Source organism: Carettochelys insculpta, chromosome 1 (genome assembly GCF_033958435.1).
Source record: "Carettochelys insculpta isolate YL-2023 chromosome 1, ASM3395843v1, whole genome shotgun sequence".
Lineage (NCBI taxonomy): Eukaryota > Metazoa > Chordata > Testudines > Carettochelyidae > Carettochelys > Carettochelys insculpta.
In genome coordinates this window covers 129,641,193-129,666,521 of record NC_134137.1, presented here as the reverse complement: position 1 = coordinate 129,666,521, position 25,329 = coordinate 129,641,193, and the positions used below count along the sequence as shown (strand labels likewise).

The 25,329-nt window shown below is 47.2% G+C and overlaps 1 protein-coding gene across 2 annotated transcripts in view; it reads right to left on the bottom strand.

Annotated features, from left to right (window-relative positions):
• The window catches only part of TSGA10 (testis specific 10), a 70,585-nt gene that overhangs the window by 6,802 nt on the left and 38,454 nt on the right, over window positions 1-25,329 (bottom strand). The window contains exons 14-19 of one of the 2 annotated variants that reach the window (XM_074991633.1): window positions 22,874-22,984; window positions 20,650-20,835; window positions 19,436-19,645; window positions 17,393-17,595; window positions 16,962-17,066; window positions 3,518-3,652 (exon numbers count right to left, since the gene is read on the bottom strand). In XM_074991633.1, coding sequence (XP_074847734.1) covers window positions 3,518-3,652; window positions 16,962-17,066; window positions 17,393-17,595; window positions 19,436-19,645; window positions 20,650-20,835; window positions 22,874-22,984 — 950 coding nt within the window. The remainder of the gene's footprint in view (window positions 1-3,517; window positions 3,653-16,961; window positions 17,067-17,392; window positions 17,596-19,435; window positions 19,646-20,649; window positions 20,836-22,873; window positions 22,985-25,329) is intronic. The other variant, XM_074991642.1, reaches the window with a different exon arrangement.

The window sequence follows — 25,329 nt, the reverse complement described above, 5'->3', positions numbered from 1 at the left end:
TTGCTGCCACACACAAGTCAAACATCGACTGTTGCAGCAGTGTATTGTGGGACGCCACGTTTCCCTGAGACCTGCAATGTTCTGGTTCCTTTGGTCGCTACAAGCCTTACTTAGTTAACTGTGGTAATTGTAGACCTAATACATTGACTTCAATGGCCTTTGCATCAAGCCCATACTGAGTGTCTGCCCTCTCAGCTTTCGATGGCACTTCCTATCCGCTGAGGAAGACATCCCTCAAATAGCAGCTAGCCCCTGAATACCTTAGCCACCAAGGGAGACTTCCCCACCCCCTAGTTGGCTGCAAGGTCCCCAGATAGCAGCCAGCCCCCAAGAGAGACTTCTCCCCTGGTCAGCTGCAAGGCCTCGAATAGCTGCCAGCCCCCAGGTATCTTATTTGACCCTCCAGGACGCTCACCAAGCGCAAGGTGCCTGGCAGCATGTTCAGCATGTCCTTTTATTGGTTTGGGGTCAAGCCATGTGATGCGGCAGGGTGAGGGAAAGTTCCAGACTGTGTGGCACCTCTGAGGGAGAGAAAGGAGGGGGTGTTGGGGACAGGACAAAACGTAAACAGCTGAAAAGAAGTTTCTTGTCCTATCATACAAGCATGACCCCCACTCACAGCCCTAGCTGCCAGGTGGTGTGGGGGCAGGGGCGGCGGCGGCAGCGGCTGGTGCCAGGCAGCACAGAAAAAAAAAGACAGCTGGCAGAGGTAGACACAGAACCAGAGACCCACACCCAGCTGTGCTAACAGCAAAGAAAGAAGTTTTTCAGCCTCTCATACAAGCATGATGCTACAGCTACAAGCTTCCAGGTGCCGAATTGAAACTGTCTTCCTGTTGCCTAATTCCTGTGCAGTGAAGATGGAAAAGGCCAGAGTGGAGAATAGTGGAGCATTGTGAGGCACATATGGTACATCTCTGGAGGCTAAGAAATTGATTTAAAGACATGGAGCTTCCATGCTACCCTTCATTTGGGATTTTAGATTCGACCTGAATGCTATACCCACCAGGTTCTGAGGATGTATCGATGTTATATCAATTTTAGCACTCCATAAACCAAGCTAATGGTATTTATAGTGAAGACAGGCACTCGGTACAAATGCCTTAAATTTGCTTTTATCTCATAGTGTAGACTCAGCCTTAGAGTTTCTTTGAGACACTACTGACAAAAACAATACATTTCTGGATCCTATCAAAACAAAAAAGCAGTCAAGTAGCACTTTAAAGACGAACAAAATAATTTATTAGGTGATGAGCTTTCGTGGGACAGACCCACTTCTTCAGATCTACAGCCCTACAAGAACAGACTCAATATATAAAGCACAGAGGTCCAAAAACTTTTATCAAGGTTCACAAATCAGAAAAATTATTATAATTGTTGGCATGTGTTCTGAATGGGTTTTCCAGAAAAGAGACTTTAACAACCGTCTACAGAGAGAATGTTCGGAACTAACATTCATATTCAAATTTGACACATTAACACTTGGTTTGAATACGGACAGCAATTACCTGACCCATTAAAAGGACTCTTTTACATACTTTGATGTCTGATTATTCTAACACTTACTTCTCCACCCCTCACCCCCCTCTCTTGCTTTTCTGTGTGATTTACCAACAATTATAACATTTTTTCTTATTTGGCCCCCTGTGAATCCCCCAGGTGTCACTTATATCCACCACTACACTTTCTGAACACCAGGGATTTCTTCTTTCTTTGGAACTCCTCAAATTACATTTGGGTAGAATATCTTTGACCAAATATTCCCAGATTCCTAAAAAACCTTCCTGGATGTTTGTGTGATTTTTGTGTCTGCCCAGAAAGACTTCCACTTTCAATATGCTTTCTTTCCTCAAAAAGGATTCTGAGGCTGCAGAATGGGAGAAGGGAGGCAATAAGGCAAGCCTGGGAAACGACAGTCCCCAGCAGGTGGCTTTGCTAAGACCAAGTTGTTTTAGATCTGGCAGCATATAAATCAGGAACCATTTCAGATTTTACCTGGGGGTAACCCTTAGCAGCCCTCTAGAAGCTCAACAATTCATATACAGTTACTGTAATGAAAATATCAACATAGGATAATCTGTGATGGCGGGAGCACCTACAATTCTTCAGAAAAGCTTGTAAAAACTTCCCAATATTAATTTGCATTGGAGAAAATGTTGAGAGCTCTAGCTAAGCTCTGTCCTTTCTAGTGACATTTACCACTGTTGGGGGACAGCCAGCAATTGAAAGAGGAGGGACGGAGTGAGTGAGGAAGGGCTTTGAGGAAGGGACAAGGTTGATCTTAAGTTGCTCTTAAATTTAGGTAGTGATCTTGGGCATGAAAAGGTTGGTGACCACTGTTGTACATTATCAGATGGAAACATTTTTTTCATTGTATGTGTGTGGTAAATCAATGTTTATTGTCATTAACCAATTAAATCTTATCTTTCCAAGCCTAATTATAGTTTATATATGCCAACTACTCACAACCATACATTAAGAAAGACACTACCCCATAGTTTCATAAACACATTGGAGGCCTTGATTCAGGAAAGCATATAATCACATGCTTGACTTGGAGCATGTGCTTGAATCTTCTTGATTTCACTGGGATTTAACATATATTCTTAGGTACTCATCCTAAAAAGGGTTGTAGGACATGTCCAATTAGAAAAGGGAAGAGAAAGATTCCTTCTACTTCTTAGTGCTTAAGAAAGAAGCAGACTCCAAAATCAAAATCTTAATGACATTCATATTGGACAAACAATATCCCTTCCTGCAATTTTTTTTTTTAAAATTGAGATTCAGGAACTACCATTTAGGACAGCTGCTTGTGGTTGGTGGTAGGAAAGGAAAAGAAAGTTGTCAAGATGACTCAAGAGTAATGCTCTCGGCTGCTGCCCCTAATAGGAGTTGGGAAACTGATAAGTGCAGCAGCTGGTCAGTTTCCCCGCTCCTCAGAGTGATGGTGAGCTGCCACCTTGCAACCTGGAGCTAGGTGCCAGCTCCCTGCCGCTCTAAATCGAGTAACCCGAGATACACACAAGTTGAATGCGCTTATCTCAGGGTTCTACTGTAGTCATAGTATGTCACATCTTGAATACTGCATGCATGTTTGGTTGCCCCTTATGAAAGAAAAAGATATATTTGGATTTGGAAAAGGTACAGAAAGGGTTACAGAGAGGACCAGTTTTTTGCAAGGTCAATTATTTTATGCCAAAAATTTGGACAAGGGGTTGATTTAAGATTATTAGGAAAGTCTTTACAGTACTTCCCATGTTATAACCATAGCAATTACAGAGCATACATATATGCAGTGTATGCATGATATTACTTGAATACAAAATTTTATTATCATTAGTGGACACTTTGGGCCTGATTCTCCTTTCACTCATACCAGTTTTTACAGTAGTGAAATTCTGTATATTTCAGCCACGAGTGGAAACAGATCCATGATACGTCTTCAGTCTCCCAAAAGTTCAGTTTTAAATCTGTACACTTATCTCACCATGAATCAGGATGTTCTTGAATGACTTACCCTTCCAAGGACCTGTCCAGAGTCCAATCAGGAGATCGATGGAGGGAACGTTCAGGCGATGATGTCCGTAGAGTAGAACTTAATTGGTATGAAGTAGTCAGACTCTGTCGACGAAGCTCTTGTACAGCACGTTCCCTAAATCAAAATGTTAATTTTAAAAGAGCTATTACCAGTTAAGAAACAAAGCCTCTCCGTAAGACTCTACTTTAGACCCAAAGTAGTCTTATGTTACAGTATGCAGTGCAATGAAAAGGTATACAAATGTTGAGGCAGTACAGCTCAATGGATAGAACTCAATGTCTAAACCAGAAAGTTGTAGACAGAAATGCAGTTGAATCCTGTTTATCTGACCCTCCATTATCAGGCTCTGTGTTTCTGAACAACCAGTTCACTCAGGTCTAAAGGCAGATAATCTGTTCTGTAGCCACTGGATAGTGCTGTGGCCTTGCACTTTCCCATTCTCTGGATTATTAAAAAAGGAAGCTACTCATCTTGGGCAGTAACAACTGTTCTTTGAGGTGGGTTCCGCCATGGGCACTCCACCTTTGGTGACAGGTGATCCCCAGTGCTGCAATTCAGAGTTTTTCATAGCAGTTGACAACTGGGCTGCACATGCATAGGAAGCACCTCATGCTGCTGACAGTTGGTGCCTTGCATGACAGCCCGACCCCCCACCTTCAGTTCCTCATCTATGCCCAAGTAACTGAAAACTCCGAATAGAGGGGAGAAAGGGAGGGCCATGGAATTGTCTCTGGTTGCAAAAAGGTCTATCGCTGGTTACCTCCACATGCAGATGATGAACTCCATAACCACTGGGTGCAGTTCCCATTCATGGTCTGGGGTAAAACTGACTCAAAGTACCTGCAATGACATTCTTGACTCCAGGTAGATATGATGCCTTGAGCTCAACTCCACCTTGGATGCACTAGCTCCAGGGACAGAAGGCTTCAGCACAGAGGGATTGAGTATGAGCACCACTGTGCCTGTTTGTGTAGAACATAGTGGTTGTGTTGTTCATTAGGATCCATACAGTTTGGTTTGCAATGGCAGAAGCAAAGTGTCTGCATGCAGTTTTCTGACCGCTTGAAACTTGAGGAGGTTGATGTGTAACATAGTTATATGCTTTGACTATCTGACCTGGACTTTGTGCTGTTGGATGTGCACTCCCTATCCTATAAGTGAGGCATCTGTGGTAATCTGTACTGATGCTTCAAGCTGCAGGAAGGGAACTCCCACAAGGAGGTTGTGGTGTGAAGTCCACCATTTGAGGGAGTCTAGTACGTGTGCTGGAATGATGACTTGCTTCCCAAGAGTGTCAGGAATGTTTGTAGACAGAAGTCAGCCAACGTTGCATCACACAGAAATGGAGACGCACATACTGGACAACATTAATAGCGGCTGCCATGTGGCTTAGCAATTGAAGACATGTATGTATGGGTTGACAATGGGTTCATGATTAGGGAAGTCACTAAGTCCCAGAATGCATTGAATCATGGGTTTGGTAAGTATGCTTTGTACTCCTTGTCACTGTGTATGGGGTGTCCAGAGAGGGGTAGCATCTTTGATGTAGGGACTTGTGTTTCTTTGGGGCGGTTCGTGCACCTTTGGTCCCCACCTGGCACCCAGCTCTCACCTGTGGCTCCAAGAAGCTGTAACATACAGCAACCACACTCTGATAACCTGCTTCGACAGGCGGGCTAAACCAGGTGAGGGTAGCTTGCAGGTCTGAAACCTGTGGTAAGATAGGGAATTGCCTATCTCAGCATGCACAGTCGGCCCCGATGGACTGGGCGGATGAAATCAACAGCAAGATCCAATGACCAGGAAGGCGGTTCTGCAATGCTCTGTGGAGAGCGAAGGGCATGACAAGGCACCAAAGACGGCATGGCCATCCACTGCAACCTAGGATGTCCCAGTCGTGACGACTTTTTGTACCACTGGAACCAGGCTTCTGAGGTCGAGAGAATGGAACTGCCCCTGTGTGACGGCTTTCCACTTTAAATGTTCTGCCGCACAGGTTCTTTGCACATTCTCATCACTTCTGTCTACCTCAAAGTCCTACGGTGATGGTGAAGCAACAGGGGGAGGTGACCACTGGGAGTCATAGCTCCAAACCTGCACGTAGGCAGCCTGTGGACTTTGATCGCTTGACTCTGACCCTGGGACGACAGAGGAGTTGGGCAGCATCCCAGGCGACTGAGCAGGCCTTTTTAGGAACAGCACTGCTCACCCTCAAAATGAGGGAGGGGACTAGAAAAGGTGTCCCAAAAATTGCTTGTCCCAACCAAAATGGCCAGCATGCCGCAGCTGGCAGTTTTACCCTCCCAGCGGTCGAAAAACAGCGAAAAGAAAGATGCTATTGCAGCACCGAACGTTCAGACCCTCTTGGACAGGGAGAATGCTGTGAGGCCTGAGAGAAGAACGGCCCTTATAGCAAGAGAACTGGCACGTTATAACATTGACATAGCTGCCCTGAGTGAGACCAGACTGGCAGAGGAAGGATCCATCTGCGAACCAAAAGGAGGTTACACCTTCTTCTGGAAAGGCAGGACAGAAAATGAAGACAGAATCCACAGAGTGGGACTTGCCATCAAGACATCACTTCTGCACCAGCTTCCTGACCTACCAACTTGCATCAGTGAGTGATCAAAGCTCTGCTTCTCCCTCAACACCTCTCGCCATGTTACAGTCATCAGCACTTACGCCCTCACACTGACTAGCAGTGACGAAGCAAAAGAAAGTTTCTATGAGGACCATGACCATCTTGTGAAAGAAACTCCTCCTAGTGACAAGCTTCTCCTGTTGAGTGACTTCAACGCCAGGGTTGGCAAGGACTGTAGGAGCTGGAAAGGGGTGCTGGGGCATCATGGTGTTGGTAACATGAATGCCAGTGACCGCCTTCTGTTGAGCAGGTGTGCAGAAAACAACCTGACGATTACCAACACTCTCTTCAGGCAAGACAATAAATACAAGGCCGAGATCAAAACAGTGGCACCTGATTGACTATGTCATCAGTCGCAGGCGGGACATTCAAAATGTTAAGATCACCAGGGCCATGCGGGGAGCTGAGTGCTGGACTGATCATAGACTTGTCAGATCAGTCCTTATGCTGCACATCACACCACTGCACCGCAAGAAGCTCAAGGTTGTCAGACCTTTCTTCAACATCAGGAAGCTGCAACATACTAGACATCATGAGAAATTTGCAGCCTGCCTTGATAAGTGCTGATGTCCCATGGACCTCTGACTGAAGACCCAAAATAGAAGTGGGACCAGTTCAAAACCCTGGTGACGGAGTCAGCCAAGTCAACACTAGGACTGAAAAAGAGAGTTCACCAAGACCGGTTTGATGAAAATGATGAAGCCATCATGAAGATCTTAGAGGAAAAACAGAACACATTACTGCTATGGCAAAACGATAGCCCTCAATCTCCAAACGTGATTGTTTCAAACACCTCCAGAGCCAGGCACAAACAGCACTTCGCAAAATGCAAGATGAGTTGTGGGAGAGTAAAGCTGATTAAGTCCAGTACTATGCTGACGCCAAGAACTCCAAGATGTTCTTCAGTGCTATCAAAGCTATATATGGACCTTCAAAGCCAAGTACCACACCTCTCCTGTCTGCAGACGGCATGACCCTTCTGTGGGAGAAGAACAGCATCAACAGTAGGTGGAGAGAGCACTTCAGCTACCTTCTCAACAGACCCTCCATTGTCGACCCTGTGGCCCTAGACCAGACCCCTCAGAAACCCACAATAGGCAGTCTTGACCTGCCCCCTACAATGGATGAGGTCAAAAAGGCAATCAGCCAGACCAGCGCTGGCAAAGCTCCTGGGATGGACGGTATCCCTGCTGAAATTTTCAGTGCGGCAGGACCAGTGTAACTTGAAGCCTTCCACAACATCTTGATCAGCATCTGGGAAGAAGAAGACATGCCCAAAGACTTTAAAGATGCCACAATCATCTCACTCTTCAAGAACAAAGGCAAAAAAGCTGACTGTGGAAATTACCAGGGCATCTCCCTTCTCTGTACTGCTGGGAAGATCTTGGCTCGAGCCATCTTCAACTGTCTGATCACCAGCATCTCAGAGGAGAACCTACTAGAGGCACGGTGTGGTTTTTGCCCAGGCTGCAGCACCATTGACATGATCTTTGCTGTTCTCCAGGTCCAGAAAAAGTGCACAGAGCAGAACTTGGATCTGTACGCTGTCTTAATAGACCTGACCAAGGCGTTTGACACCATCAACAGAGAAGCCCTGTGGATTATCCTGTCAAAACTTGGCTGCCTGAGAAGATTCGTTAACTTCATACGCCTGTTCCACAATGACATGACTGGCTTTGTTCTTTCAAATGGTGAGTCCTCACATCCATTTGGGATATCCAATGATGTGAAACAAGGGTGCGTGCTGGCCCAAGTATTATTCAACCTCTTTCACATGCGTCCTCAGCCACACAGTTAGGGACCTGGACCGTGGAGTCTACTTAAAATACAGAGTTGATGGGTCACTTTTCAACCTTCGTCGTCTGAATGCTAAAACCAAGATGCTGGAGAGGCTCATCCTTGAAGCCCTTTTTGCTGACGACTGTGCACTTACGGCACACACGGAACCTGATCTCCAGCTCATCGTCAACACGGCTGCTGAAGCCACTCGCCTCTTTGGTTTGACCATCAGCCTAGGAAAGACGGAGGTACTGTTCCAACCTGCTCCAGGATCTGCTGCTCTCCCCGCTTCAGAGATAAAACAGTAGAGGAGTTCAAGTACCTTGGCAGTGTGATAGCCAATGATGGCTCCCTTGATAAAGAAATCAATACCACAATCTGCCAGGCCAGCTGGGCACTAGGACGTCTGAGTGCACAAGTGTTGAATCAGCACAGTATCTGACAATCCACTAAACTGAAAGCGTACAAGGCTGTAGGCCTGACCAGTCTCCTGTATGGCTGTGAAACCTGGACCTTGTACAGAAAACACATAAAACTGCTGGAGCACTTCCACACACACAGCCTGAGGTCAATACTGCACATTCGATGGCAAGACAGAGTTATGAACCTGGAAGTCCTGGACAGAGCAGGAACCACGAGCATCAAAGCCATGATTCTGAAAGCCCAGCTTCGCTGGACAGGATGTCATACGAATGGAGGAGTCGAGAATCCCTACACAGCTCCTCTACAGTGAACTCTTGCAGGGCAAAAGAAATCAAGGTAGGCCTTGCAAGAGGTATAAGGACTGTGTGAAGGCCAACACAGCTCATGCTGGTTTAAAACCAGATCAGCTAGAGCAGCATGCAAAAGACCAAACAGGCTGGTGTGCTCTCGTACAACATGCGCATGACAACTTTGAAGAGCAGTGACGTGTATGCCTCACTGACGGTCGTGAGAAATAGAAAGCAACAGCAGCAGCTGCACCAACAGAGCCAGGATAATTTCCTCGCCCCCACTGTGAATGCCCATGCCATTCAAAGCTGGGACTCCTCAGTCACATGCGAGTCCACAACCGATGAGCCTGCGCAAGCTCAAGACGTCATTGTTGGACATGACGGATTACCTATACCTTGTCATTGTTTGCACATCTCATCTGGGGGGCTTTGGAGCATTGATTCACTGCATCCACCACCAGTGAGTTCAGCTGGGGGTGGGAAAAGAGAAACTCCAGGTCCTTGGGAGGGACAAAAGTACTTTTTTTAACAGCTTTTGCAAATAGGCTGTATTGAGGCGGCTGTCTGCCAAATGTCATCAGATACTTCCATTACTGCATCATCAAAGCTATGTCTACACGGGGATGCTACATCGAAATAGCTTATTTCGATGTAGCGACATCAAAATAAGCTATTTCGATGAATAGTGTCTACACATCCTCCAGGGCTGGTGCCGTCGACGTTCAACGTTGACGTTGGGCAGCACTACATTGAAGTAGGCGCTGCAGGGGAGCATCCACACGCCAAAGCGGCCCACATTGAAATAAGGGTGCCAGGAACAGCTGCAGACAGGGTCACAGGGCGGACTAGCACTTCCAGAGCAACAGCTAGCCACTCCCTTAAAGGGCCCCTCCCAGACACACTCAGCCTGCACAGCACGCGGTCTGCAGAGCCACAGGCATGCACACCTCGTCAAAGCAGTATGGACCCCCAGCAGCAGCAGCAGCCGCCAGAGGTCCACACACCCGCCCCTGCAGGAGCAGTGCTTGCCCTGCTCAGTGCTATGCAGGAGGCAGCTGACCACCTTTTTTTCGCAGAAAAGGAGCTGCCCCCAGGGGAAGAGGAAGCAGCCCCAGACCTTGCTGCCCTCCGTGCCCCCCCGCCGCCGGCTGTGGAGCTACCCCACGAGCACCGACTGGTGGAAGCGGCTGGTGCTCGGCGAGTGGGACGACGACCGCTGGCTCCAGAATTTCTGCATGAGCCGGCAGACTTTTCTGGAGCTCTGCCAGTGGCTCACCCCTGCCTTACGGCACCAGGACACCTCCATGAGACGGGCCCTCATGGTCGAGAAACAGGTCGGCATTGCTGTCTGGAAGCTGGCTACTCCAGACAGCTACCGATCTGTAGGGCAGCCGTTTGGCGTGGGCAAGGCCACCGTCGGGGCTGTCCTCATGGAGGTAAGAGGACCCGGCGGGGGGGGAGCCCTGGGAGGGGGGAGCCCTGGGGTGGAGGGCCAGACACACCCTGCACATCCCTCACTGGTGCTCGCTCATGTCCTTCCCCTGCAGGTTGTCCGCGCAATCATTGCCCTGCTCCTCCACAGGCTTGTGCGGCTTGGGGACCCCGATGCTGCCATCGTGGGGTTTGCCAGCCTGGGCTTCCCAAATTGCTTTGGGGATCTGGATGGGACCCATATCCCCATCCGTGCCCCGGAGCACAGCGAAGGATGCTTCCTCAACAGGAAGGGATACTATTCGGTGGTCCTCCAGGCCTTCGTGGACAGCCGGGGCCGCTTCCTGGACATTTATGTTGGCTGGCCTGGCAGCACCCACGATGCCCGGGTATTCAGAAATTCGGGCCTGTGCCGCTGGCTGGAGGTGGGGACCCACATCCCCCAGCATGAGATCCCTGTGGGGGACACCACCATGCCCCTCTGCGTCATCGCAGACGCGGCGTACCCCCTCCGGCCCTGGCTCATGCACCCTTACACGGGCCATCTCACAGCCAGCCAGGAGCGGTTCAACATGTGCTTGAGCCATGCGCGCCAGGTGGTCGTGAGCACTTTCGGCCGCCTCAAAGGGCACTGGAGGCGTCTCCTCACCTGCCTGGATGCAGGCCTCCCCAACATCCCCCAGGTTGTGGGCGCGTGCAGCGCACTCCACAACCTGGTGGAGAGGAAGGGAGAGGCCTTCTTCCACGGCTGGGCTGTGGAGGCTGGCAGGGCCGACGTGCAGCCACCCACTGCCCCCAGTCGCCAGGTCGACCCCGAGGGGATCCGGGTCCGGGAGGCCCTGAAGGCCCATTTAATGAGGCTGCGGGGTGAACGCTGGCGGGCCACCCACTGCACCCGCCCCATCCTCCACAACACTCCCTGCCCCCATGCCCACACCACAGACCACCCAAGAGCACCCCCCCCCAACTTTTCTTGCAAATAAATGGACCTGTTTTTTTAAACCAAACAGTGAAATGTCTTATTGTTAATACAACAATATATATATATAGATAACAAAAGGGGGGAACTATTTACATGGGGGGGGCAGGTACCATAACAAAACAGGGGTCCAACACAAACTATATACAAATAATGGGGGATATGTACAAAGGCGGACGGGGGGCCACGTCCTCGGCCCCGCACCCCTACTGTCCGGCGCCTGGGGTTGGAGGGCGTGACTCTCGCCTCGGCCGGAGCCCTGGCCGAGGCTGGGTGGGGGCCGGGTGAACTGGCAGATACGGCCGGCGGGTGTCAGCAGGCCCCAGGTCCCCCTCGACTGCAGGCCCCAGGGTGGCGGACGGCGGTTGGAGCGGCGGGCAGAGCGGCATGGGGGGCCAGGTGTTCCGCTATGCGCGCGAATGTGTGCATGAAGGCCCCCCATGCCTCCTGGTGCCAGGCCAGTGCTTGCTCTTGCAGCTCGAGCCGCCACTCCTCCACCCGCAGGCGCCGCTCTGACACCTCCAGCTGACGCCGGAGGGTCGCGAGCAGCTGGGGGTCCGCGGCCATCTTCTGGTGGTGGCTCCGCCGTCGGCCTCGTCCTGGGGCTGGTCATTGCTCCGCCGAGGAGCTGGCCTGCTGGGATGGCCCCGGTGGGCTCTCCGGGACCACTGACACCTCGCCGGCACTCTCCGGGCCCTCTGATGGTGCAGGTGCGGAACACAGGGGAAGAAGAGTGGAGACAACCATTAGTGTGGGCCCTAGTCTGTGGCCCTTGTCCGTGGCCCTTGTCCCCCCACCCCTCTGCTGCTGGTTCCCCATCCCCGTCCCCAGGAGATGCTGCTGCTGCTGATGGGTGTCCCCCCACCCCGGGGACCCTAGGTTCCGCTCCCCCCATCCCCAGGGATGGGGCATGGTGCTGTCCTGCTGGGGGGCAGGGGCTAATGCACTCTTCTGAGGGACATGCCACTGCTGTCCTAGGGGCCATGGTCATCTGGGCATGTGGAGGGCCCTGGTCATGTCTCTTGTCCCCGTCCCTTAACCCCGGGGGTGTGCACCGGGGGGGGGGGGGGGCGGGGTACATACCTGACGGTCCGCTCCCACGGTTGGGGGACACCCTCTGGGCGGACGCCCTGCTGGAGCTCCGGGATGGGATGGCAATCCGCAGCCCCCAGTCGCTGGAGGAGGATTCCCCCTCCTCCTCCTCCGGCATCCCAGGGGTGGGCTCCTGGGGTGCAGGGCTTGCCTCCGGGGCAGACTCCATCTCCGGGGCCTGCTGGGGCTCGTCGGCCGAGGTGTCAAGAGTGGCTGCAGGGGGAGGAAGTGTACCGGGGGCCCAGGATGACCCTGAGCTCCCTGTAAAAGGGGCAAGTGGCAGGGGCGGCCCCAGATCGGCTGGCCACATCCTGGGCCCAGGCGTAACCCTGCCGCAGTTCCTTAACCTTACTCCTGACATGGTCAGGAGTGTGGGCAGGGTGACCCCGGGCAACCAGGCCCGCGGCCAGCTGAGCGAACGCACCTGTGTTCTGCCTCTTGGTCCCAATTACCTGGAGCACCTCCTCCTTGCCCCAGAGCCCCAGCAGGTCCCGGCTCTCTGCCTCCATCCAGGAGGGGCCCCGCTGCCTCTTCCTGGGCTGGCTGGCTGGCTGGGAGCCCTGGCTCCCCTTGGGGGGGGTGCCCTGGGGGGCGCTTGGGGGGCTGGCTGGCTGCCATTGCTGTGGGGGTGGTAGGTTGGGACTCTGGGAGGATGTGCAGGCTGGCCGCGTGGCTGTGCTGCCGCCTGCATGCGCTCTCAGCTTCCTGCACAGGAAAGCAGGCGGAGGGGAGCTTTAAGGGGCTGCTGCACGCGGCGACCATAGAGCTCAGGGGCTGGAGAGAGCGTCTCTACCCCTCAGCTGATGGCCGCCATGGCGGACCCTGCTCTTTCGACGTTGCGGGACGTGGATCGCCTACACGTGCCCTACTTCAACGTTCAACGTCGAAGTAGGGCGCTATTCCCATCTCCTGATGGGGATAGCGACTTCGACGTCTCGCCGCCTTACGTCGATTTCAACTTCAAAATAGCGCTCGCCATGTGTAGACGTGGAGGGTGCTATTTCGAAGTTGGCGTGGTTACTTCAAAGTAGCCGGCTCGTGTAGACGCGGCTCAAGATGGAGAGTGATCTTCCTTTGAGAGGACAGACGAATATTCTTTAAGAGGCAATCATGTCTCTCTTTTACTTTCTGGAGTTGAATCTCCTGGCTAGCGGCTACTCTGTTAAAGAGTTCTTGGGACTGATTTAGGTTATTGACAGAATTTGATGCTTCTGGTGTCACAGCCTCATTGAGGGATGAAGATGAATTGTCCTCAGATGCCTGCCTCTCTTGTATAACACTATCACCATCCAGGATTTGACCCTCTACGTCCTCCTCTGAAACTATGGAAGGGTGGGCTAGAAAAGCGAAAAGGGAGCCTCCTTGGTGAGACAGATGTGCTCCTGGGCTGGCATCTGCGGGGTTCCCAACAGCGCCACAGTGTCCACCGGAGGGGGCAGTAGGGAGGTGGATACTACCACTCAGTACCATTGAGGATAGATGATTGTTGAAACTGATGAGCTGTAGTTGGAAAAGACAGCTGTGAAGAAGAAAAATACTGCCTTGATCATATACAGCTCTGCAGAGGGTCGGGGGCGGGGCAGTTCTGTTCTTCCTCTCAGCCCTGAAAGATGTGGGGCTGGTTTGTGCAGTTCTGTGGTCTGCCAGCCCAGCCCTTCCGGTGCTGCTGACAAGCATGTTGACCCCAAATTGGTGCAGGTTGGGGCAACAGCGACATCTGATTAGGATTTTACTGCTGGTTTCCCTGATGCATGCAGTACATCCCCAGTGGTCAGCCTGAAGGAAGGCTTCCAAGGCAGTGATCTGACAAGTGACAGTTGTCCTGTGCTGCTTCTGGCGAAATGGTGACACAGACCTGTGTTTTAAGTCTCTGTGTTTCACAGTTAGTTCAGGCTAGTGTGAGGGCTGCAGTTCCCTTTCAAAAATGATCACATGGAGCCACAGTTCACTGTCCTTTCTGGCCCTGGCCATGAGGTTCCTGCAAGCATCACATTTCTGGGGGACATGTGCCTCCCCCAAACATCTTATGCAAGAATCATGCCCATCTAATGCTGGCATGAGTTCCTTACATTGTAAAGCACTTTTTAAAACCCTGAGGGCTGGGCATGGTCAGGTGTTGTGAAGGCTTGGGTGCCTCCTTTTGTCTTCCTTACCCTTCAAAAAAAAAAAAAAGAAACCCTATGGGGGGGGCGGGGGGAATAGTAACAGAGAGGAAGCCGTGCTAGTCTATACACTATCAAAACAAAAAGCAGTCAAGTAGCACTTTAGAGACTAACAAAATAATTTATGAGGTGAGCTTTCGTGGGACAGACCCACTGAAAAAGTGGGTCTGTCCCACGAAAGCTCACCCAATAAATTATTTTGTTAGTCTTTAAAGTGCTACTTGACTGCTTCTTTGTTTTCCTAGCTGGGGGAGTGAAGCGGGGGTGGGGGTGGGGAACGGAATTAAGCAGGCAGCTAAGTAGTTGGAAGGGAATGGTCTTGTTTTTCTTTTTGAAGTTGTATCAGTTGGTCAACTAAGGGCACTAGCCCATAAGTGAAAGCAATTAAGTATCAAGTAAGTGTGAGGAACAAGCCTGAGGGTAGAGAGGTGGTTGAAGAGAAATTGAAGGGGCAGGTTGGGCTGCCTCTAGAGGCACCAAATGTCTGCAGCCCAACTGTCAACTGCTATGGAAAGCTCTGAACTGCAGCTCCAGGGATCACCCCTCACAAACAGTGGAGCATCCACAGGGACTTCACCAGAAGAATTTTGATTATCTGATTTGGCACCGATACCCAGTTAGATCTGATAAACAGGGTTCTTCTATAATGCACAAGGCTAGGACACATATCCAATGCCCTAAAGACAGACTCTTCTGCACTCTTAGAAATATATCATAGAAGAAATACTAAGCAGAAGATTCTTTTGCACTTCTCCGGTGGTTGCCAAAGCTAAGAATTCCCAAACAGTGAGGGTAATCCCAATACCTCTCTTAGCCAATGTTTTCTTTCTTGTACTCTTCAGGGTTCTGCAAGAGTGCATTATAGCTGTTCCAATTCCCAATGGACAATGCCACAGGTATTTCTAACACATTCCTTTGAAAACCACTTAATTTTATGGACTATGAAAAATATTATAAAACTGAAACGTTCTGTTGTAACAAAAATCAGGATATTTTGATATTTGTATATATATTTTAGACACCTGTGTCTGTCTGTCCATCTGTTGGCTTCAGACAGGGAGCCACCATTGGCCCCAGGCAGGGTGCCCCAGAGACCAGGGGTGCGGAGCTACAGCCAGCCCTGGGCAGAAAGGCATCACTGGCCCTGGCTGGGGAACCCTGGAGGCCCAAAGTGCAGAGCTGCCTCCAGCTCCAGCTGGGGAGCCCCTGCAGCCAGGGATATGGAGTTACTAGTGGCCTCGGCTGGGGATCCCCAGAAGCCAGGAGCCTAGAGCCACTGCCAGCCCCAAGTAGACAGCTACTGCTGGCCCCTGCAGGTCAACCCTGGGCAGGAAGGGCAGCCAGGGGCACAAAGCCCCAGGTGGGCAGCTGTCGGCAGCCCAGAGCACAGAGCCGGGTGGGCAGCCACCAATGGCCCAGGGCACAGAGCCCTGGCCAGCCTCTGGTGGGCAGCCGCAGGCAGCCCGGGGCACTACAGTCCCTGCTAGCCTCAAGCGGGCAGCTGCTGCTGACCCCAGCAGGGCACCGCTGTGGTGAGCTACATGGGAGGAGGAGGTGGGGGGGGTGCTGAGCTCATACTGTGTGCCAAAGAAAATTGGCTCTTGTGCCAAGAGGGGGTTGTTCTGTTATAGCAGAGAATATAATTTGGTAAAGTTAAGAGTATCACAAAAACAAGCAGCCCTATAGCACCTTATAGCACAAACAAATTTATTTATTAAGTCATGAGCTTTCACGGGTAAGACCCACTCGATATTGGAGTAGATAAGAAGAATCCAAGGTTTATATAGCAGAGAGTGGGGGAAGGAAAGAGGAGGAGAAAAAAAAGTTAGGGAGGAGTCACCTGTCCTTAATAGGACTAGTGGAAGAAGTTAAGTGGGATGGGTGTCAATTCTGAAAATATCAAAATGTGGGGAAATTACCTTTCTAAGGCACTAAGACAATTGAGATCTGTGTTAAGCACAAGGTTAAATGTGTCAAACTTGCATATGAATTCCAGTTCAGATGGCTCCTTCTGTAACTTTGTGGTAAAAGCGTTTTCAGATGAATGGCTACTTTCAAATCCTTTATTGAATGTCCAGGGAGGTTAAAGTGTTCCCCTATAGGTTTATGTGTATTCCAATTCCTGATGTTGGATTATAGCAACATCATTCATCATCAATAACATTCATCTTTTGACATGCAGACTGTTCAATTTGTCCAATGTAATTTGCAGAGGGGCATTACATTAATTAATTATACTGTGGCATCAAAAAGGCACTGAACCCACATCTCCCAGTAGAACCTTAAATACCTGACCATTTCTCTTCTCAATTATTACTCTAAGTGTGCATCTACACTAGGAACTAACTTTGAAGTAGCCCGCAGAGAACCTACACAAGTTTTCCCTTACTTCGAAGTTAACTTCAAAGTAAGGGAGCCCAGCTTTGAAGTCCTTATTCCATCCTTTGAGTTAAATTTCAAAGTAGTGTGTGTGTAGACACTCAATTTTGAAGTCTGTTACTTCAAAGTTGTACTTCGAAATAAGCAACTTCAAAGTTATTTTTGTAGTGTAGACACGGCCTAACTGTATTATACTTCATCTAAAATAATGCAGGGAATTAAGAGTAGTATGAAAACATACACTTGCCTTTCAAACCGCTCTGTCCCCAGCTGCCTTTTGGTGATATCTAGCTCAGATTCTAGTTGAGTTGTTGTATTTCTGAGCTGGGCAAAATCTCGACTCTGGATAGCACTGTAAAAGACACAAAACTGTCATGTGATTAAGAAAAAATGGGCTATTAGAACCTGCTAGTTACATCAATATACACAACTTGAGTCATCAAGGGCAGCACTGGAGTGCAGTTCACATTAACAGTTTAAAACAAGAGCTCAACTAAAAAACTAAAGGGGAAACATATGGTACAGCTGCTGAATCAAAAGGAGGGATCAACTCTTTGACTTCTTCAATTATTCACATTCTCTAACTGCTCAAAAATGCAAGTAAATAATCAATACATGTATGTATGTCTGAACTCAGACAAAAATCACTTCTATTCAGAAAATCAAGTAGTTACTCACAGTTTATTCTCAGCCAGAGAAAGCTGCTCTTTAAGGAGCTGAATTTCAGATTCCTTTTCTTGTTTGGACATCTGAGACTGAAATTCTTTCTCTCGGTTAGATGCCAGCAAAGATTCCAGGTTTTTCATAGAGATCCTCTCATTAGCTAGCTGTTTTCTGAGGAGTTCTACTTCAGACCGAGAAGACTCCCATTCACTCTGCAGCTGAAAGACAAAGATTTACAGGTTTTCCATTTATATCTATTTAGCCCATCGACCATTTTTTAATGTACTATGTCAATTTCAGATTGCAGGCTGGCAGCTGAAACCTAAATCATCCTTCAGATGGCCAACTTTCTACTACCCAGCAATCAAAAACTCCAATTCTTTCTCCCTTCAATGATTTTCAGATTACAGTTCTACAGGGGTCAATATAAATATTTGCAGTATGTTGAAAATTTAAAGTTTGGAAGCCATATAAAGTTGAAATAAATGGTAAACGGCATACTGGAACATGAGGAAACGAGGAATGCTATAACAACAGTATTATTAATAACAACTTTAATTCATATAAAATGTCTAATTTTGAATATACTTCATGCTACCATAGAATTTTCAGTTTGTTGCTGATTTGTTTAATGGAATGCTATAGAAAGTAGGGGCTTGTGTGGGAGAGTACAAATAGTTTTGGGTAAAGCATACCTGAATAATGTGCAAAACTAGAGACAGCTTCCCAACTTTAGTCCTTAAAAAAACACCCTTCCCAGAATATATTAAAATATATCTAATATATATTCAAAGTGCTTCCTTCTTTTCTGCAACCCTCCTCCCTCTCCACGATCACTGACAGCTAGCCTATCTGATGAGCGCATGGAAAGTATCCAGCAAGTCTGGTAATCTCACATTGCATTTCAGACAGCTTCAGTCAGACCCTGTATAGAGGAGGTAGTCAACGGGCAGATCATGGGCATAATTCACAGAGTCATGCAAATTCATGGATATTGCATAATATCCATGGACCATTTTTGTGGACTGAACAAAATATTTCAGACCAGATACAGATACAAATTTTGTATCTGCATGGGGCTCTACTAACCTAGACTGCCAGATAAGTAACAAAGAGATAACCATGTTAGTCTATATACTCTCAAAACAAAAAAGCAGTCCAGTAGCATTTATTTTGTTAGTCTTTAAAATGCTACTGGACTGCTTTTTTGTTTAGGTTTGAATGAACTCTAGAAGCTTTTTATTTACTTATCATATTGTTTTGTTTTGTATTATTTCTCTCTGGAGTCCAGATGTTGTCCAAAAAAATAACTGACTATCCCTGTCATACAGTTTAAGGCTTCCTCTGCATATCATGCCTGAGTGTCCTGTTTGATCTTTTGAGGGGTGGGGAGTCCAAAAACATTCACAAGATGCACTTATGCAGAAATATGCTGACTATCAAACTTAGATATAAACTTGTATTTCTTGATACCTGCCCCAGGTCTTTGTACGAAAGAAGGCGGTGGCTTCACCTATTAGAACTGCATATTGATGAGATGAAAAGCCCACAGAATACGCAAGATTTGACTAAAACGACTGCCCAACTGCCCAACAAAGGCATTACCAGAACTCTCAATGTTAATGTCAAAGTAGCAGGTCCGTTATAGAGGCAGGGAAAGATAAAGTGTAAGGCTGGAAGTCAAGGAAAGAAAAGAGGAAGGATCTAGCTGTGTAGGGAGGACAGACAAAAGAAATATAAAGATTGAAACAGGGAATGACAGAGAAAGAATTATACTCAAAATATTTGAGAGTATGAGTAAGCAGTCATGTTCTTCAGACCTTAACCAATCTGAAGCTTTTGAAGATTGTCAGAAGTGACTAGTAATTTTAGCTTCCTTGATTTCTGAGGTATCCATCTTAAGACAGCTCAAAGGCCCCTTTGAGGTATGTTTCATCATTGCCAATCCTGTTGAAAATTCAGACCCAAAGTACCAAAAAAAAAAAATCTCTCTCATAAATTGAAACTTAATAATTTGCACATGTAGGCTGTTCTTCCAGTATATATTATTTAACATACCCTTTCTACTTCTTGTGCTGTAGAGTTTAACTGCCGATTTAATAGTTCTTTGCTAGAATCTAATTTCATACATAGCTCTCGTGTAGACGTGAGATCTGCAAGTACAGAGACTTTCTCTAGTTGCACGTTCTGAAGCTCCTCTTCCATTTTCATAAGAGACTTGTTTAAGGTAGAAATCTGTGACTTGTAGGCTTTTTCAGTTGATAAGTGCTGCCAAAACCAAATTGCCTAAGTTAAATAACAACTTGTACTGAAACTTATTTAACATTATCCAAAAATCTGAGAGTTGGAAAACAATCCATACTGTTTTTGAGAAACCTTCGAAGGGGAAAAAAAAAAATCTTTGTGCATTCTTTTGTAAAACTTATAACTTTGGAAATAATCTTGAGTAAGTTTTAAAATAAAACTTTCCACACCTCTTCTTTCTCGTTTCTGATCATAAAATTGTCACAGACATTTTGGAATCCATTCGGGATTTTGCAATGCCTGTGGAGTGGATGATCTTCATAATTTTGCTTTCAGGTCAATATTTTTAGTTTCAGAACAGAACTACTTTTCTGAACAATAAAATAAATCCTCTCTTTCTATGTACAGAAAACAGAGACTGAGAAGGAAAACAATCAACAAGTTCTCAGAAATTGTGAATAATACTTACAATTGCTGTCACTTGTAACATGAGGTATTCTATGGAAGTGACCAAAAGTAAATCAGCCCAAAGCAGCACTTCCAAGGTGACAACCATGGGTTTTCTCACTGACATTCTTGTTTAGGGAAAGCACATCTTGTTTTACCAGGTATATTCCAATTTAAAGAGGCAGTGACAGTGTTCTGGCCAGTTTTAGTGAAACTGAGGTTTTCCTACTTTTACTGGGTACCCCAAACATTTGGTCCCACAATGTTAAAAGTATTTAGATGGTGTTGTGCTCAGCACTGCAATCCTAACTGATTCACAAGCCTAAATTTCATTTTCAAATAGGAATTAGGCATTTAAGAGTCTAAATTCCATCAACGGCCTCCTAATTCAGTGGCTAACGTAATTCCAACCCATGCTGCTATAAGATGCACCACAGTCCAGTATTCTTCATAAAATTTTGTTCTCTATCATCCTGTGCTGTAGAAGGTATTGCAAGAAATTTTTAAACAACTGTAGAGTTAAGATATTACCAGGCAAGGTTTAGATTAAGGTGATCTATGAGGATACTATGCCAACTTACTTGCTCAATCTCGATTTCAAGGGACTGCATTCTTTCTTTCAGCCTGTGGCTCTCAGACTCTGTATTGAGGAGCATCAGTCTGACAGAGCTGCAATCTCCCTCCGCTTGGTGGAATTTTGCTTCCCAGCTTTCTGCCTGTTCATTGGCCCTGCGGTAGTTCTCTGAAAGTTCACGGTTCTCTCTCTCCTAAAATACAGAATCTGAATTTTTAAAAAAATTGATCTTATGCTTTAAGACAGACAAAATAAATAGAAAGCATAGTGTACAGGGATGACACAAAGAAGTCTGCCCTTTCAGACTGAACATCAAATAAAACATTTCTTAAGAGGTAGAATGTTTTGTATCTTCTTACATGGGCTTATCTATTATCCACATTTTAAGTTAAATGATTAAAATTAATTTTTTCAATATAGCGATATTCTTAATTCATATTTTAAATTAAAAATTCCAGTCCAGGCACATAAATGATTGGAATAATTTAATGTTCTTGAAGATAAGTGAATGTCAACTCTGTGTACTAAATCCTAGAAATACCATTAAATTACAAGTTCTAACATTTACAGACACTACTAAAAGATTCAACCAGTCTTGCTTGGGTTCTTCACTCAATTAATTTTTGTTTTTCTTCATTTAAATCATTGCTTTGAGGTGGGTTTTGTGATGAGGGATTCATTATGCAAGCTGCCCCCCCAGGGAGAGAGGACTACTCCAGCCCTCTATAGCAGCTTGCAGCCAGATAAAAATCATACATCTTTCCATGGCTAGTGCAGCTCCAGCAGGCACCGCCAGAGGAAGGGTGCATGCACCCAGCCAGCCCCTTCATCTGCCTGGTAATTCTGTTTCTTTCCTGTGGGGCTTTATGAGAAGCAATCCCATTCTGGGCACATCCCATTATCCTATCACTACCAACCCACTTTCTTGCATCCTCTTCCCCCTCCCCCGGGTCACTGTACAGTATAACTGTCCCTGCTTTCCATCACATGTCCCCTGCTGTCCCCATATGGTTATTATATAGCAGAGTCTTCCCTTTCCATGTTATGAGAAGCAGTCCCACTTCAGGTACATCCCATTTTCCAGGCACAACCAACCCTTCCGTTGCTTTCAATTATAATAAGAGGCAGCTGTATAGCTAATTTGGTGGTCCTTGTAATTACCATTTAGAAGAAGATCTTGTACAGAGAAACGGACAAATGGATGGACAGAAAAAAAAAACCTCTCACAAATATATAGTAGATTGAAATCTACTTGGAATAGTTCTTACTGAAAATAAATCTGGTGAATTGTGACCACTTCCTGGAAGTTTCAGCAACTATTAATGGGAGTTGTGTGCCCACTCTGTTGTGTATAGCTACCTCCCAAATCAATGAAGACAAAGAACACCATGGTAGCAAACAAATGATTCATGATACATTTCAGTCATTATTGATCCAATCTGGCGTTACATCAATGACCTGGAGATGAGACACCCAGTTCTTGTATCAAAGAGATGGGCAAGATACAGCCTGTGGGCTAATTCCGGCCCACCAAGCCTTTTTATCTGGCCCACTCTTTATTGCTCTCTGTACTGCTGGGGCAGGGCTTTGCACACTACTCCCTACCCCCAACAAAATCTTTCAGATCCTATTGGCCAGTTTCTCACCAATGGGAGCTGAGAGATGTGGCTGGGGGTTGGGGAAGTGTAGCCCAATTTCTCAGCCTGCTTGAGAGTACAGCTAGCCAGAAGCTGCTTAGATAAGTGCCTTCTGACCAGAGCCTACATCCGAAACTCCACCCTAACTGCCTCTCAAACCCAACACTCCATCCTGCACCTCTCTTCCAGGCCAGAATCCTTTCCTGCAGTCATACTCCCTCCCAAACCCTGCACCCCAATATCCTGCCCAAGGCCATAAGCCCTTCCTTCACCCAAACTCCATCCCAGATCTCACACCCTCTTCCATACCCCAGTCTCTTAGCATGAGCTCCCTTCTGCACCCAAACTCCATCCCAGACCCCACCCCACCCCACCTTCATTGAAAAGTGTAGCCTTTGACCACTTGCCAAAATCTTGGAGTGCTCCCCTCATCAAAAATTACCCACCCTGAACTATCATCTAGTACCCCATTTTATGAACCCACAAAATTGGCACACTTCTCCCTTGCTTGACTAATATAAAAGAATTAAAGCCACAACTTAGCTTTTGTTACCTGTGTAGTTTTTGCTGTCTCAGCTAAATGCAAATACTTACAATAGAATTCAATGTGCTCTTCAGTGTGGCAATATCTGTGCTTGAATCCTGCACTTTCAACTTCATATCATCAAGTTCATTCTGACACTTTGCAAATTTTTGGTGTAGAATCTGTGAAAATAGTTTTTTCCACAAGGTTAAACATATTCTTATATCTTTAGTTCCTTATTTCATTCTACAAGAAGGTAAATATTGCTTTGATGCACAGATTTTTATGGTTAACAGATGCAAAATATTTTAAACTCAAACTTTTCTGCTGTGATTTTTGTGGCTCAAATCATGATTTAAATCAATGATTTAATAGCCTTGATTTAAATCAATCCACCCTCGAATACCTGCCTGCCCCTCCAGCGAAGGAAGGCTGCTACCAAAGACACACACTTGGGCTGCATCTACACTGAGCTGTAGTGCTGGCAGCTTGATGTAAATGAGCAATCTAATTTGCATATTCATGGGAGATCACCCTGCTGGCAGCAGCCTCTGATGCCAGAAAACAAGCAGTGTAGATGTGATTCTGCTGGCAAAACCCCCCTTTGTGGACAGCCCCTTTTGCCCTGAAAAAAATCAGGGATAAGGGGCTGCTGACAAAGGAGGTTTTTGCTGGCAGAATCATGTCTACACTGCTTGTTTTGTGGAAGCAGCAGCCTCTACTACTATGTGAATATGCAAATAATCCCTGTGAATATGCAAACAAGCAGCCATTTACATTTTTGAGACACTCATTTACATCAAGCTGTTAGCACTACAGCTCAGTGTAGATGCAGCCTTGATGAACACCCGGGACATGGTGCACTGGTTGCATAGTAGTACTGTGAATTGGAAATGTCTCCTTTTGATAACAATGCACAGGAAGTGTCTATGCTGAGGAAGAATGGATATATGGAAGTATGCATCTTTCGTGTCAAGGGTAGCATATCCATCAGATCCAGGGAAGGGATAATTATGCTCAGGGAGACCATGTGGAACTTCCAGCATTTACATCAATTTATTGAGTCCACAAGGGTCCAAGATGAGCCTGAGATCATACTTTGTCATGCAGATTAGGAAATAACTAGAGCAGAATCCCTTACTGCTCTGGTTCTGAGGAACCACCTCCACTGGCCCTTTGTTGCAGAGCAATTTAACCTCCTGAATAAGGAGGGTCCCTGAAGAGGGATGGGGAAGGGGGATGGGCGAGAGGGAAGGAACAAAACTGGAAAGAATATTCCACTTCTACCGTGCAATAAACCCACTGATGTTATCTGGGATCAGGCATGGTAGAAGTGGGATAGGCAGTTCAAGAATTTTAAGAGAGGATCCAGAGTTGTGGTGGATACACCCTCTTCATGTGTACCCTCAAAACCTTTGTTTGGGTTCTGAAGAAGGCTTTTTAGGGCCACATCCTTGCCCTGACTGGCACTGTACTGGTTTTCATCTGGAGCTCCTATAAAATTCCTACCTAGAGCACAGTGGGTACAATTGTTGATGTTGAGGCTGAGGCTAAAAAAACTGCTTTCTCTGGGGTGCTGGTGTATACATTTCAACTTAGAATTAGTCTGGCCCCAAAGCAGGCCTGTGCCTTCAAATGGAAGGTCCTGCAATGTCTCCTCTGGGGGGAAGACCAGATGGATTATAACCATGCCCCTCTTCTCATGAATATGCCCAATGAGAGTGTCTGGGCAGCTGAGTCGCTGCATCCAAGGAGGCTTGAAGGAAAATTCTTGCTACCATTTTGTCTTTATAGATAGCTGCAAATTTGGCCCTGGACACTGGTGGGATGAGGTCTTTGAACTTCAACATAGAGGCCCATCCTGCTCAGGATAGCCTACTTGTGATTTAATTAGTGATCCTAAGCTGTAAGCCTCTGGTCAAATAGAGCTTTCTGCTGAAAAGGTCTAACCTCTTGGACTCCTTTGACTTCAGAGACATTCCCTTTTGTCCTGGCCCTTCTTTTTCATTAACAGCAATGACCACCAGTGAGCATGGTGGGGATGTGAAAATAAGCACTCACATCCCTTTGAAGAGACAAAGTGATTTTGCTCAACCCTTCCTCACAATGGGAGTGATTGATGCAGCGGTCTGGCAGTGCGTTTTAGCGTTGCTCTGAATAGTTCTTATCAGTGGCAGGGCTAGCATAGGCTGACCTTCTGGTGTGAGAATGTCTACCATAGGTTCCTCAGGTTCAGTCACCTCCTCTGTCTACAGCCCCATATTGTGGGCTGCCTTGCAGAAGAGGTCCTGATTGGCTTGTGATCTATTGAAGGAGGGCCCTGAAGGCAAGGTTGCCACTATTGCCCCATCTTGTGACAAGGATGATGATCTTCCAGGTCAGACAGGGTCCTCTTGGCCCTCTGAGGTCTGTGATGTCCTGGCATTTGGCTGGGTGTGCCAGTGGGTTATTAGTGGTTGTGGTGGTGACTGTTTGGACTGGCCCCTGTGCCACTGGAGAGAATGCCTATGTGACTGTGCAGGATAGT